At 37.1% G+C, this 16,316-nt stretch overlaps 1 protein-coding gene across 5 annotated transcripts; it reads right to left on the reverse strand.

Moving 5' to 3' along the window:
* Positions 1-6,526: 6,526 nt before the first annotated feature.
* LOC132167432 (uncharacterized) lies at positions 6,527-15,949 on the reverse strand. Of its 5 annotated transcripts, XM_059578401.2 has the most exons (4): positions 15,761-15,949; positions 15,263-15,321; positions 8,105-8,207; positions 6,527-8,010 (listed from the first exon to the last, which is right to left on the reverse strand). In XM_059578401.2, exon 4 carries the CDS (start codon positions 7,995-7,997, stop codon positions 6,900-6,902), a length of 1,098 nt encoding a protein of 365 aa, XP_059434384.1. In that variant the 5' UTR covers positions 7,998-8,010; positions 8,105-8,207; positions 15,263-15,321; positions 15,761-15,949; the 3' UTR covers positions 6,527-6,899. The 5 variants fall into 5 exon arrangements, with proteins under 5 accessions (XP_059434384.1, XP_059434383.1, XP_088370132.1 ...); XM_059578400.2 differs by lacking the exon at positions 8,105-8,207; XM_088514006.1 differs by having other exon boundaries at positions 6,527-8,165.
* Between the last annotated feature and the right edge of the window lie 367 nt (positions 15,950-16,316).

Consider the following 16,316-nt stretch of genomic DNA (forward strand, 5'->3'; position numbering starts at 1 on the left):
CTAGAACTGGATCACTACAACCTAAGTCCTTCCCTGATTTCCAACTCTACCAAGCCACACTACCTGAGTTTGAACCAGTGACCTATAGACAGGCTGCCACTGATCCAAGATGGAAAGCTGCAATGCAGTTGAAATATGATGCTCTCATTCAAAATTGCACTTGGACTTTATGCCCTAGACCCAAGTTTCACAATGTGATCAGAAACAAATGGGTATTTAAAATCAAGAGGAAAGTCGATGGAAGTATAGAGAGGTTCAAGGCAAGACTAGTAGCTAAGGGCTTTGATCAACAAAGTGGTATCAACTGCACTGAAACCTTTAGTCCCGTGATCAAAGCTTCTACCATTAGAATTATTCTTACTCTTGCTATCCACTTTAACTGGCCCATCAGACAACTTGATGTGTCTAATGCATTTTTGCAAGGGTCATTGGGAGAAGAGGTATATATGGAGCAGCCACCAGGTTTTGTTCACACTACGCCACCTGATCAAGTATGTAAACTTCACAAAGCCATTTATGGTCTCAAGCAAGCCCCTAGAGCCTGGTTCACTTGTATCTCTAATTTCTTGTTGGAACTTGGATTCAAGGGATCTTTAGTGGATACCTCTTTATTTATTTACTTACATGGCTCTATTCAAGTGTACATGCTTGTTTATGTTGATGATATTTTTATTACTGGTACTCACCCTGCCATTATCTCTACCCTCATTAAGAAGTTGCAGAAGGAATTTCCTCTAAAGGACTTAGGGCCCTTAAGTTTCTTTCTTGGCATTCAGGTTACTCGTACTGCTTCTGGTCTTCATCTTTGCCAAACCAAGTATATCCTTGAGCTACTTAGCAAAGCACACATGGTAGACTCCAAACCATCCAAATCTCCCTGTGCTTCTGGCTCCAAACTCTCTAGATATGAAGGTGATCTTTTGACTGATCCCACAGTTTACAGGCAAATTGTAGGTGCTTTACAATATTGTACACTTACACGTCCAGAAATTGCTTACTCCGTTAATCAACTTTGTCAACACATGCATGCCCCTACCTCCGCTCACTGGGTTGCAGCCAAACGAGTGTTAAGGTATCTTAATGGTTCTTCCAATCATGGTTTGTACTACACCAAGAGCAACTTGCAGATCAATGCCTTTTGTGACTCAGATTGGGCAGGATGCCCTGATGACCGCAGGTCCACCACCGGCTTTGCTGTCTTTCTTGGTGATTGTCTTATTGCTTGGAGTGCAAAGAAACAGGCTGTGATCTCTCGATCAAGCATAGAAGCTGAATATTGAGCTCTCTCCCTGACCACAGCTGAACTCTTCTGGATTAGGATGTTGTTCAAAGAAATTGGCATATTTCTCAAAGTACCCCATGTTCTATGGTGTGATAATCTATGTGCTTTAGCCTTGGCATCCAATCCAGTATTTCATGCTCGTACGAAGCACATTGAGGTGGATTATCATTTTGTTCGAGAAAAGGTCCTCAATCGTGATGTTGTTATCAAGTTCATCTCCACCAATGATCAAGTTGCAGATGTGTTGACTAAAGGTCTTTCATCTTCTCGGTTCCTCTCTCTTAAGTCCAAGCTGATGGTGGTTCCTCCACCTATCAGCTTGCGGGAGGGTGTTAGAAGATATCATGCTCAGTGTTCTCGGGTTCCACGATCGAGCGCAAGTCCAGTGCGCTCGATCGCAAGAACTCAACTACTCTCGGGTTCAGCGATCGATCGCAAGCCCAATGTGAGTTCGATCGCAAGTCACGGTGGAGAAACTCAAATACTCTCGGGTTCCGCGATCGATCGCACACCGAGTGCGCTCGATCGCAGCTACGCAGAAGTTAGAGGCGGTGCAGATTCTCAAAACCAATATGGAAAGATCCTACAGCTCCCAATCAAAGGGATTCAATCATACCAAGATTTTACACTTGTGCAACAAGGAAAACGTGTTCCTTGTACAACAAGGAAAATGTTTTCCTTGGTATCTAAGGAAAATCTTGTATAGTAATTAACTTTGATACCCTAGGTTTAAGGCTGTATATATACGACACTTATGTATTGAAAACGTTAAGACTTTGAATAAAAACTTCATCAAAGTTTACAGTTAGCTCTTCTATATCCAATAAAATTTTTGACATGATTCATTGTGACATTTGGGGACCCTTTTCTGCAAGTTCCATAAATGAATGCCATTATTTCTCAACCATTGTAGATGATTTTAGCCGTCATGGGTTCATTTGATGAAATCAAAAGATCAAACTAGAACTTATATTCAATCATTTTTTCATCTCATTGAAACTCATTTTCGTTCCAAAATCAAACATTAAGGTCAGATAATGGTCCTGAATTCAATATGGCAAAATTTTATTCTAATAAAGGAGTTCTACATCAACTAAGTTGTGTAGAATCACCTCAATGCCAGAGTTGAATGGAAGCATCAACATCTCCTCAATGTAGCTAGATCGCTTAGGTTTCAAGCTAATCTACCTATATCTTTTTGGTATGATTGTATTACCATTGCTGCATATCTCATAAACAGAACCCCAACTCCTTTACTTTCAAACAAAACTCCATATGAGATGTTGTTTTCTAAACCTCCTACATATTCACATTTAAAGGTGTTTGGATGTCTTTGTTATGCCTCCACACTTTCAAGAAATAGAAATAAACTAGATCCTAGAGCCAAACCCTGTTTGTTCTTAGGATACCCTACCAGATACAAATGATATCATTTGTTAGATTTAGCCAACAAATCTGTTTTTGTTTCCAGAGATGTAATTTTCATGAGTCTATTTTTCCATATATTCATGGTCTCATTCATCCTAATTCCAATGGCATTTTTCATTCATTCATGTCTAATCTTTCAAATAACCCTATTCTGCCTGCATTCATACATGACACATCTAATTCACACTCCAATTTAGATTCTCATGACTTATCACTTCCTGATTTGTCATTCAATGATGTGTCATCCCCTAAACCAGTTATTTCAGATCAGCCACAAACCACCTTACCTGAATCACCTAATGACATCTCATAAGGGAGAAAATACAAAAAGGAATCATTCGCACGGTGACAATCCTAAAGTTCCTTTAGGGTATTTTTAGTTGACCCATAGGTTTTTTAAAAGGGTTGGCTTAAGTTAACAATGAAAATGGACCACCGAATAATATATATATATATATATATATATATATATATATATATATATATATAATAAAAGGAAAGAAAAAAAAAAATGAAAACCCTAAGCTCGCCACCTACCCTTTGAAAACCCTTTATGTTTTTTTTTTTCTCTTCTTGCCCACCCTATTTAATTGTATAAGACAAACCCTATACAAGTCAACCGCTCTTATACTCTTACAGCACACCAAAAATTTCTTAGTGCTCTCTTCTCCTCAGTGTGCGTGTCAGGTATGGTTCTCTTGCCTCAAAGATTGCTTTTTCTTCTTCTTCTTTTATATATATATACTTATTTAAGAGCACAAGTGTTTTGGTCAAAATTTTAGTATTTCTTGCCTTGGTTGCCGTGTGGTCTTGTAGTAGGAAAGAGGGATTGTTTTTTTTACTCTATACGTGATTCCATTGCCATATCTCACCACTACTTGTCCTTAGAGAAAATAAAGTTATGACTATGTGCCAAACTCACATTTTTAAAACCAGCCATCTTGATTGTCGTTTTAATAGGTTCTCCCCATTAATGTTATTTTCTTCTTTTCCACTCTAGCCGTAGACCCTCACTGTCATCTATGGTTATGTATAAAATATATAGTTATATATGTATAATGTTTTGAAGGATTTATAAATATATACATGAGGACTACTTTAAAGTATATATATATATATATATATATATATATATATATACTTTAAAGTAGTCCTCATGTATATATTTATAAATCCTTCAAAACATTATACATATATGAGATATATAGTTGTAGTACCTCGGCGTGTATATATAGGTGCAACAAGGTTTGAAGTATACTTAACTATATACGTATATAGATATAGAATAAATGAGAGTAATTTGTTATAAACAAAATAATTTAAAGTACATTGAGATATATTATATAAATATATGTATATGAATCCTAACGAATAAAATAAGTTCTGAAAATTTTATGGGAAAACATACTTAAATACTTAAGTAAGTTCATTTTCAATTGATTAGCAAGCCAACTCTTAGTAGTAATAAAATGCTTTACTGTGACGTGTATGAGGGTAGTAACGTGTCTGTATTTCCTTCAGGAGACTAGTTAGCAGTTAGAGGAAATTTTTACTGCAGTCAAGAGGTAAGTGAATTTACTATCTCTTCCAGAAAAAATATCATGTCATGTTATTTATGCAATTTTGTTTCAAACTGCAAATGATTATTTTGTTTATATTATGAAATTATGCTGCATGCATGACAAGTTTAATAAAAATAAACATTGTGAAAATAGTGATGTTTATAAAGAGAATTTTGAGAAAATGATAATAAACCCTCCTACATGTGGCCTTAAAATGAACCTAGAGAAGTACAAGAAATGAGAAAAGAGTTATAAAATGAGGGCACATGTAGGGAGAAGTGTATTTTTGGCCCCAAGAGAAACAAGAGAGAAGCTCAGTATCGATGCTATAGATGAAGGCGCAACCGTTGAAAGAGGCTCTACCAGAAGGTGGTTCCATCATAGTGTTTTTTTTTTTTTGCCACGCTGAGTGCACCCAGAGTTAATCGACTGGCCAAGGGGATGGGGTTGTAGCCACAGTATCTCATCCCAAGTTGCAGGGACCGCGCAACCCTAGTATACGGGGTAACAGTATACATGGGCCCTAGTATGAGATAAAGACTATCAACAATTTTATTGATGATAATATATTTTATGTGCTTTCTGTTTTCTTAAAAATATACTGGAAACATATGTAATTATGAGTTCCAATTTTCAAAACGGAATAAGGAGTAAAATTACTTATAGTTGTGGTTATCACTTACTGGGCCCTCTTTGGACTCATCAGTTTTATTTCTTGTTTCATGTGGTGATCAGGTTGCACTAGGAGGCCGGAATGGGGATGTTACACACACTTTGCATGTTACTTCTCAACATCAAATTGCTGATTTGTTTACTAAATCTCTTGGTTTGGGTCCTTTTCTGTACTTATGTCCAAGATGAATGTCCTTGACATCTTCCCTTCATCTTGAGGGGGAGTATCAGTGAATGAAGAATGAGCTGGCAGTTTGGTTGAAGAAAACAGTTTATAGTTTTGTTAGTTGTAATTAGTTAGGCATTCTGTTAAGTTAGTTTGCTTACTGTTAGAACTGTTATACATACGGTTGAGGTTAGTTTATAGTCAAGGAGTATATATAAACAATGTAGTTGTAAAGTTTCATTTACTCAATGTTATACAGAGAACACAAATTCCTCCTCCAACTCTTCTTCAATCTCCTTGTTCTTCATTTCTCTCTTTCTCTAGCTCTCTGTTTTATATTGATGGTGTATTGTTGACACCTCCAAGCAATAGCTGAGAGTGGAGGGGCTTGAGCGTGAGCAAAGTACCGATTAGTGCAAAAGTTTCCTGATTGGGTAGTACTTCCTCCAGAACATCTAGCTGTTCTAGAAAATTCCGTCCAAGGGCTTCAGTTTCTTCGATCATGGCTTGGAGAACAGCTTGAGAAGCATCCATCACATACAAAGAAAGAAGAAAGGGCAAAAGACGTAGGAGAGGGAAGGAAGTGAGGAAGGGAAACAGGAAGGAAGACAAAGTCTTTAGCGGTTCTATCCATGAAGGAGAGAAAGAGGGAGCTCAGAGAGAGCGAGAGCTTAGTCTTCTCTTTCGCTTAACAAAAAACAACTTTGCTCATAACTACTTGCAATTCAACGCATGCATTGTTTTAAGTAAGGGAAAAGTCCCCTCAAATTACTACTCAATTGACAATGTTTTCCTTCGAACTTTCAATTGAGATAATATTTCCCCGAAATTATCAAAAAATTGACAATGTCACTCTCTAAGGCCATCAGAAAAAATTAAAAATTAAAAAAAAAAACCTAAATTTTTGTAGTAAGACAGCAATACCCCCTATAAATAAATAAAATTAAAAATTAAAAATTAGAATTTTTTATATTTTCACTCCCTGTTTTAGTTTTTTTTTTTTTTTTTTTTTTTTTTAATTTTTAGTAATTTTTTTAAAAATATATTGTCAATTTGCTAGTAGTTTGAGTAGTTTGTGGGGACTATGTTGACTTTTCCCTTAAAGTTAATACAGCCTTCAAGAGGTGATTAGTTACCAAATTCAGAAATGATGAATTGATGCACATTGAAGCCATCCATTTTAGGGTAAAAGAAATACTGGGTCCTTGCAATCTGATGTTCATGCATTTTGACTCATGAATAATAAAATTCCATCCATAAATCTTCAGAGAAGAACCAACCTGTTGATTGCTGCTCTTAAATCAAACGTCTAGTGTTCAATGTTTTTGTAATGTAATTGGTTAATAAATTCAGAACAAAAACTCTGTTATCAACAAATAAAAGCATTGCCACTAATCTACCCACATCAAAGGGTAAAATGTTCAGTTGCAATTGGATTCATTACATGACATTTCAAAACAATGCCAGATGGTGATGAAAGCAAATCACATGTTTACATACATAAATGTCACCTAGGGAGGTGATCGAAATTGAAAACGGGAGGAGGATTGAATTTGGAAATTACATCTAAAAAGAATTACACAAAAGGGAAAGAAACACAGCCATCTTTCCACCTTTCATCATCCTGGCTAATCTACAGCACAATACTAATGAAAAGCAATGGCTCAATGCAATGTGACAAAGTCAAATCCTTAATGTTATTTTCTAATTTCTTTTCCCCTACTGAAACTATGTACCTACGAAACTTTTCCCATTCCTCCCTCCTTTTGCCAGTAACATTTTTTTTTATCTACCTTTGATCCATTATGCCTTCTCTACGTCTACGTCTCCTACCTGATCGTCCCAACAATACTCTGCCATGTCGACGGAGGCGGCTAACCAGTGACCCACCACCATCATTATCATCACTGTTATTATTGTCATCTTGATCAGAGGAAACTGACCCACCAACAGGAGAAGTATGGTGAATGCCAACAGCATTCTGATCTGGTGGATGGTGAAAGTTCCTCTCAGGCTGCCTCAGCCGTCTACCAAGGTCATTCCCTGATGGTCCAAATGCGTGCAACAGAAGGAAGACATTCACCAGATTACTATCAAAGCCCACCTCAAAGCCCCCATTCCTCTCTGCAGCATTTACATCAAAAGCCCCATCCTCTTCATCTGTATCGAACCCATTATGGTTACTTTCAATTACATAATCTCCAAAAACCATTGCCCCTGGCATTGTTGACCTTATTGTGCTGATCACATCATCATGCTCCCGCTCCCGCTCAAGCCGTCTCCATTTCTGTTCAAGTGTGGGATCCACTTCGCGTGGCCGTGCAGAGGGGTGCTCTGCCCTTACATGCTTCCTCAGCTCCTTGTAATTTCCAATAAATGAGCAGTTATCCTGCATGCAGCTTCTCTTTTTTGCATTTAGATATTCTCGTGCAGGTTCAACCACAGTCCAACCTTTAACCTGGCCCCTGCAAAGGGGGCAGGCAAGCTCAGTGAGTTCACACCTATCAACAGTCCCACTGGAATCTGGCACCAGAATGGGATTATTGACAGAGACATGCAGGTCTTGTCCATCATTCGATGATGAGATTACTTTAGTATATGCTTTCTTGTACTGGTCAAGGCAGTTGGAGTACCGAAAGCTAGTTCCACACATGTAAGGACGACAACCCTTGTCATGAGAGGAACAGAGGAGAAGAACGGCATTGTGAGGGCACTCCATGCACACAGAACATGTCACATCTTCCCAGTCCTTTTTATCCAAAGCCTTGGAGCATTTCTTAGGGTACAAGTCCACTGAAACATCCGAGTTATATGAAGGCAGTCGATAAGGAGTTACCCTGGACTGTCGGGAAGCCATCCTGCGTCGTCCTCTGCTACTGTTCACCATTTTCAATATATACCTGAAAACCATATTGCAACATATATGAACATAAAGTTTCCACATTGTCCACAAATACTTTATGAACAAGAAATAAAATTTAGGAATTTCCACACCGAATTGGTAGAATTGATCAAAACTGTTGTTGCATGTCAATCTGCTTTAATCGCCACTGTTCTATCCCATGACAAGGAGGCAGAACATAAGTAAAAATGCAGCCTGATTATTTATTGAAAACAATTACTTGAGAATCTTACCCACCAATTGTGACAAAGCAATATACACGGAGCAATCATTAATAGATTTACAGAAAAATAATCTGTCGAATTTAATTAGTCGGCCAGGATTTTCAAGAATTGCGGGCCCTGCAATACCTAATACAGGAATCTCAATCCCGCTATCACATAGCCCCAATGGGTCAAACAGAGGGTATTGACAATAGTATATCAGAAAGGAACTATCACCAAGGCCTAGGTAACCAGTCTCACTCGGGGATATCCTACAGCAAATGTGAACGACACATGATTATGGTTAATTTGTTAAAGGACTAATAATAAGAAAAGGATAGAAAATATGATTGGCTATTAAATAGCCCTAAGGGGCAGAGGGGAGGGTAGTGGCAATAAAAGCCAAAATGATAATATTATAGTAAATCATATAGAAACAATCCTCGTGGCTTGGGTAACCAAGGCATCACCAAGAATACAAGAGCAAAGGACTAAAAGGCATTAGCTACCATCAGGGAGCAGAGCTTATGGGACACTTGTCTTAAAAAATAGAAGAAAGTCCACATACGCCCCTCAAACTTGTTTTTTAATTTTTTTCTTTAAATAAAAAATTTCCTTAAAAAAAAAAAATTGTAGTCTAAAAGAATTTTCGTTTTTTAAAACAAATTTTTTTAAAAAAAAAAATCGTTTTTTTTTAAATAAAATTTTCCATTTAAAAAAATAAAAATTTAAAAAAAAAAATCGTTTTTTTAAATTAAATTTCCATTTTAAAAAAATAATAATAATTAATTTTTTTTAAATTTTTTTTTTCAAATTTATAGGGGTATTTTTATCTAATTGAGAAATCTAGAAGAGCATTTTTATCTTTTTGCTAGCCTTGAGGGGGACATTAACAATGTTTTGATAGTTTAAGGGGAACATTGTCACAATTGAAAGTTTGGGGAGATATTTTCAATTAGGTGGTAGTTTAAAGTGGGTATGTGGACTTTACCCTAAAAAATATTATATTTTGGCTGCAGCATGTGAAAATTTTGAGAGAAAGCTAACTTATTAAGAGTGTCTGTCCTCAATTGTTTGGGCTGGTGATGCTATTTCTCTTTACTACGGTGTCCGCTACAAAGCTACAGCCAGCAAAACTACATTTTGCACCAGACGCATTATATAACTATTGCAATTAGTCACTTAACAAAAAAAAAAAACCTATTGCAATTAGTCACGTATAAGTACTCTCCAGAGGAATGCACCTGAAACTCAGTTTATCGTTAAAGTCACAAGGAAAGGTAAACCAGGTGGTCAGAATTTACTTCCTCTTTCGAACTCAACCACATTAGCCTAGATTGATCTAAAAATTACTACACTAATATGAAGATGTTAAGGGTGAACATGATTAGCATGGCAACACCTCCATCATTCTTTCACACAAAGCACCAACCATAATACCAGTATTCTTTAGATATCATGTTTATATGCTCCAGAAAAGTGAGGCTGTTAAAAGAAAAAGTAAAATTATTCGCTAAAGACCATGAACTTATCACTAAATAAGATTATCTCAGAACCTATTCTAATGCACAAACATGTAAGTTGTACCTGAAAGCCACCCAGAGAAATCTCATATTACAATAAGTGATAATGATCAAGCTATTGACTAAGCACTGGCCTTTCTTGAAGCTCAATATTACAAAAGAAAAACCCTAGGTTTGATAAAACCGCAAGAAACCAACTTAGAGGCTAAGCAAGTAAGCTGCTGACTAAGAAACTAGCAATTGCTTCATGGTGAAGCACTTAAGGGCCAAGTACGTGATGATAAGGAAGCTGTTGATAAGGAGTTAGCCTTTCTTGAAGTTCCACAATACAAATCTACTCTATGTTTGACCAAATTACAAAATATTCCCATATCGCTAAAGCTCAAAAATGAAAATATTAAAAAACTTTGTCATCGAAGTATTGAAATCAACCTTAATTCACATAATCATCTCTCTGTCCCTCTCCATTGGCAGGTTCTGCCTCAATTATGAACAATTGTTTTGCAGTACATCGATACCCGGGAGTAAACCATTCGTTACAGCTGAAACAAAGCCTTTTTTCTCGTCTTTGTTGCATTTCATCCCATGAGAGCTTCCTCACTTGGGTTTGTGAGCCATTGGGTTGTGGGGTGGAGTTTGATGGATCAGCTGGCGGCTGAGTCATTTTTGAGCGTTGTAATTCATCCTCCCTCGTGCGTGCAAATTTCACAGCCTCTCGCAATGTCCGAGGCTTAAACTTCCATACATTGGTGGAGATGTCAGGCTTTAAACCTACCACAAAAGTGTCGATCAAGGCCTTTTGCGGCCATCCAACCACCCGATTGGCGAGTCTCTCAAACTCCTTCACATAATCCCTCAAGATGCCCCACTGTTGCACACGTGAAAGGGATTCATCATAATCTTCAAATTCAGTTGGCCAAACTGAGCCAACATCTCCTTCTCAAAGATGATCTAGGTAATAGCTTTATTGTCAACACGGTTAACCCTTTTTCAGCCATTGCCACCACTGATTTGCCTCCCCTTCTAGGTAAAAGGCAGCAAGCGTGACCTTCTGGCCATCCTCGGTCTGTTGAGACTCAGAATTGAGCAGCTTGATCAAGCCACGCAATGGGATCGTCCCCTGAGAACCTAGGAAAATCCATCTTAATAGGTTTGGTATAATGACCATCCCCACGGTGATCACAGTTGTGTCCCTACCGAGGATTGGTAGAATCTCAAGTCTCCGTCTCCTGATTCCGTTAAGTCTCGCCAAAGGGTTTGGCAGAGTTTGTTGTTTGGCGGAGTTTGTTGACAGCTCCTTCAAGGTACATTCAATAGATTCCGTAGTTTTGCTCAACCGTTCCGTAGTTTGGTGTAACCGCTGAATAGATTCTTTGACCTCTAGCATATCGGCTTCCAGCTTTTCAATGCAGTCCTTGTAGGTTGTCATTGCTCTAATACCACGTTGATAGGATCTTACTAAGATAATTGGCATTGGTGGTTGAATGTAGGAATGGAAAAGGGGAATATTATTGATAATTCTTCACTCAAGGTAAGAGACACCGTTACACACAAGGTGTTTGCTAAAATACTTCAATGATTATTTCTTACTGCTAATGCTACGTGAACACCTCTAACTCTTAAGATAAAGATAACAACAATCCTACTTATCATACTAAGCCTAACAGAATGGAATTGCTAAGATAAAGATAAAGATAAACATGAAGAGATAGCTTTTCCCATATCCCTCTCCTATTCTCATCCACGTGCTTGAGCTAATCCAAGTAATAGGATTGGAGGACTCCTATCATCAATCTAGTCATTTAGAATCTGCAATGAATTAAGAAAATTATGGCAAAACCTAATGCTTTATTAGCTAATGACATAGAAGGACAACAACTTATTGATGCCAGACAGTTTCTAAGAGTAGTAAAATCAGCTGTATTGTAGAAACAAAGAAGAAGAGAAAATAGTTTGGAAGTGTAGCACCTCACTAAAACAAGAAGAGTCTCACTTCCTTTTTTCTTCATAAATAAATGTAATTAAAAAACACAAAAGAAGCAACCTAAGTATACAACAAGTGTACAAGAGAAACACCTAGCTAGAAGAAGAAAAAAGCTCAAGAAAAGCAAGAGAACAGAATATTAGACTCAAAAGGCAATTGTCCAAAGATAAAGGTCTTGAAGAAAAAAATCTTTTAGATCCCCCAATGTCCGTTCACGGTCTTCAAAACATTGATCATTTCTTTTCCTACAAATACACCACATAAGGCACAAGAACCATCTTCTACATAGCAGCATCCTGAGATCTACCACATTGACCTTTCTAGCAAGCCAAAAAACTACGTGATTGGGCATAACCCAAGCCAACCCTACAAGGCTGAAAATGGTATTCCATAGGGCACCTGACTTCCAGAACCACCTCACTTCTTGATTTAGACTCTTGAGGAATTTCAAGAGCCAGCAAGCTCTAGAACTCTTCTTCAAATTCTCTTTTCTAGCTAATAATAAAACCAAATGAAGTAGGCTGATAACTCTTCAGATTCTCCTTGATAAATGATATAGTTACAAACCTATTTACAGTCTCACAAAGGAGTTTACTTACTGCAAAGAACTTGAAGGCTAAGAATGTAAATAAAATGCTAAGCAAGAAGTGGTTGCTTCATGGTAAGGCCCTTAAGTGCTACATAAGTGATGATGAGCAAGCCGCTGGCTGACTAAGCAGCTACCACCTCTTGAAGTTCAACAGTGCAAAAAATGAACTTGTGTCTTCAACAACTACAAAATAAGTCCCTAAGAGGTTAACTCAATTGGCTAAAAACCACGCAGAGATCACTAGTTCGAATCTCCCATTGGGGACAAAAATTAATATATATATATATATATATATATATATATATATATATATATAACCTACAAGAAATAAGCTGGTAGTCTTATAACAAGAATGATATTTTGCAACCCATTTATAGCCTAACTTAAGTAGGTTACTTCAAGATGAGGAACTTATTCAAAGTGAGTACACTGCTAAGAAAGCAATTACCAAGTTGCTTAAAGGTGAAGCACTTTAGGACTGAGTACAAGATGACAAGCAAACAAACAACCAATAACTAAAGTAGGATGCTAAAGGAAATTTTTGTAACATCTAACTGTAGTGATGAGTGGATACATTATATACACGTGGACGTATTGGGTATTTACGGTGCTAAAAAAATCTTCATACGCATTGAACATAAATTTTTGACACTTCACTTTATGTTTTCCTCTTTTCTTTAGTGAAAAGTAATTGCTCTGCTGTGCACTTTGAGAGAGAGAGAGAGAACCCAAGCGAGTCTAATTGGGATGAGGAGGCACAATACCCAAGAAAATCAGCTAGCAAACTTTTCAACCAAGGAATTTTTTTTTTTGTTTTTAATCTTTATAAAAATAAAGCAAATTCATTAGAAGCACAAAGAGCATAAGCCAAGTACAGAGGAAGTATACAAGATAAAATACCCAGAAAATCAAGAACAAGAAAAAAAAAAAGAGAACAAAAATATAAGTAGCTAGAGAACACAAGGTAAGGTGGTAGCAAAGCTCCACTCAAATGAGGATTTGAGAAGACTAATCCGTAGATCTGCACTCATTCTCTCTTCATTAAAGCTCTGATCGTTCCGTTATCCCATATGCACCAGAATTAGAAGGTATTACATTCCAAACAATAATGTTGTCATTCTGGCCAATCCTCTTATTCCAACGCCAAAAGTTCCACCACCCATTTAGGCCTAACCCACTCTACACCAAGATTCTGAAAAGCCATAATCGATAGCTCTCTAGCGACATCAAAACGAAGAGGAAGATGATCCAAAATTTCCCAACTCTTTTTTTACACATACAACACCAATTTATCACTATGATGTGAACTAGCGTAGATTATCCAAAGTGCGAATTTTCCCCAAGGAAAGCTGTCCACATAAAGAAAGGCAACCTCAAAGGAGCCTTAATCCTCCAAACGCTCTTTCAAGGGAAAGGGGAAGCAACGTTAGGAAGTAGAACCTTTAAAAAAAGTTTTGACCTCAAAAGCTCTTCTTTTTTAGGGCTTCCAACATAGGCTATCATTACCTTCCTGACCCACTCTAACAGAATCCAAAACGTGGAAGAAAAAGGAGACAGAGTCCACCTCTCAATTACTGACAATATATACAACCAACTCAAACCATTAGGCCCTTCCAAATTTTTCTTTTACAAGTATAAAAATACAAACACAAGGAAAGACATTCTTTAAAAGTAAGCCACTGGATATAGCAAACTTCGTGAGGCCAGAAATCCACTCACTAGTGTAACTTGACTCCAAATCTCTCAACATATATACTAGCAGCACGCACTTCCCTCCTAATAATTCGCATTCGACATTTAAGAAGTTAACGTTATGCCTGCATTAGAAAATTGCTATTTAACCTTTGAAAATTCCAGGGCATGAATTTTCCTGCTCCAAATAACATACAAACTAATAAACACCAGTCCTCAAACCTTAATTGCCCCTTTAAACCATCAGATTGCCTCACATTTTCAAAGTCTGAGATACTCTAAGCTCAGCTCTGAACAATGCAAGTAGTGTTGCTGCCTCCATATTGACTTGTCCCACTACCAGATCAATAATAGAGTCTCAGCAGACTACCTAACAAAGTAATTATTTTATCCAACCACATCAGTGAAATGTCCAATCAAGGGACCCATTATATTATGAAAAGAAGTCATAAACACTCTTCGAGGATGGCTTAGAGATTTTATTTCTGGATCATTCAAAGAATTACTAAATTACTGTATTTATAACCTTTTTTATTTTTTAAAGTGTCCTAAATCTATGCCAATCCTTAAAATTCAGATGAATATAACATGAGGAATTAGTTGCACAACAAGAGAAAGTAACTCAGTTTTTTCATAAGCATTTTAACATACAAGGAGGAAAGAATCCGATATCATCTGAACAAAAATATTAAAAACTATAAAAATAGCAACTCCCAAGTCATCAATATCAAAGAGATCCAAATAATCCAGTTCTCAAATGAATTATCCAAGGCTAAAATACAATTTCAAAGACAACCCAAATTGTAAAAAAATTAATGATAATGATAACAAGATATGGAAAAGAAAATTTAATCTGGAAAGTTATTACCTGAGGCAAAAGAAAAATACAGAAGAAATCTACCAGCAAGCAGTTGAAAGAACTCAAATATTATAAATACACACACACACGAGAGAGAGAGAGATTGTTATTAAGCAGAAATATATTACAGCACCATCGATGAATCCAAAGTAATATAACCAATAACAAGGAAAAATCATTAGTTAAAATAGGCGGCCATGTTCTATTCACTTTTGTCTTTATTTATCGGCGAGTGTATACGCTGTTATGTCCAACCATGTAAGAACTGGCAATCAAGCAAAAAGCAAAGCGCTAAAGCCTGATTTAAACCAATTCAACAAAGAAATGTACAATTACAAAGAATAACACGATTCCGAGCGTAATTCAGCAAAATGATGCAGGCAAAGAAAAGAAACCTCACCTGCCTCGCAGTTGCAGCAAATCTAGATTTACAGACAATTTGCAAGGACCAAAGTGCATCTGATATCATACCAAAAACAATGCAAAGTCAGAGGTTGAAATACAAATTTCCGAATAGAAAACGTGCATAGCCGAAGAATCACGCAAAAGAACAGTTAATGATTAAAATAATACGAAGCTATGATGCGAGGGCACATGGCTTATGGCTAGGACCATTATCCATCTGAGATCCAAACTAGTATTATTTTAAAAACATTTGAAAGAAAAATAAAAGAGATAAAGGGTGAAAGTAAAAAAGTAAAGGTGTTCAAAATTATTCAAATAAAAAAATGCTTTTGAAAACTGCCCGTGTTTGGAAGCCAAGAATACAAGGGAAAATTAAAGGAAAAATGAGAACTTCAGCGGAGAATATGGTTTCCCAATTCCCATATCTTGCAAATTTTCAAAAGGAATAAAAAATGTTAAAAAAAAAAAAAAAAGAGAAGAAACTTGAGAGTACCCGAAATTGCAGTTCAGAATGGAGAATCGCTCATCGGAGACGAGAATCCAGAGAGAGAGGGAGAAAGAAATAGGGTTTTCTATCACGAAACGAGAAGCAGAGAGAAGAAGAAACGGAGGGCAAAGGAAGAGAGAGTTCTATCGGATTCGTCGAGTCATTGCTACGCTACTCTGTGTGGCTGTGACATCAGAGAGACGGAGAAAGAAAAGTGGGATTAATTAGAATTAGTTCAGAGATGTGGGGCGAGTGGGGGAAAATGCTTCACGCGCTACTAAGGAGAGTGCGACCAACGCTCACGTGGCTCCTTGTTGTGGCGTCAGTTTCCGCCATTAACTTCCACGTAGGGAGTGGGAAGGCGTGAGTTATGCTCACGCGTTGGCATGAGCGACGCCGGACTTCATTCGCTTCTTAAAAGTTGAAACTTAGAAGCCCTTCTGCGAAGATTTGTTTGGAAAATGGTTGATTGTATTTTTACATCAGTATTTGTTTGATCCGCACGCAAACGTAAGCTTGGTTTTCCAGAAAACACGCAAATATATTAATATCTTTATTTTTA

This window comes from Corylus avellana, chromosome 2, assembly GCF_965113065.1.
Source record: "Corylus avellana chromosome 2, dhCorAvel1.hap1.2, whole genome shotgun sequence".
Lineage (NCBI taxonomy): Eukaryota > Viridiplantae > Streptophyta > Magnoliopsida > Fagales > Betulaceae > Corylus > Corylus avellana.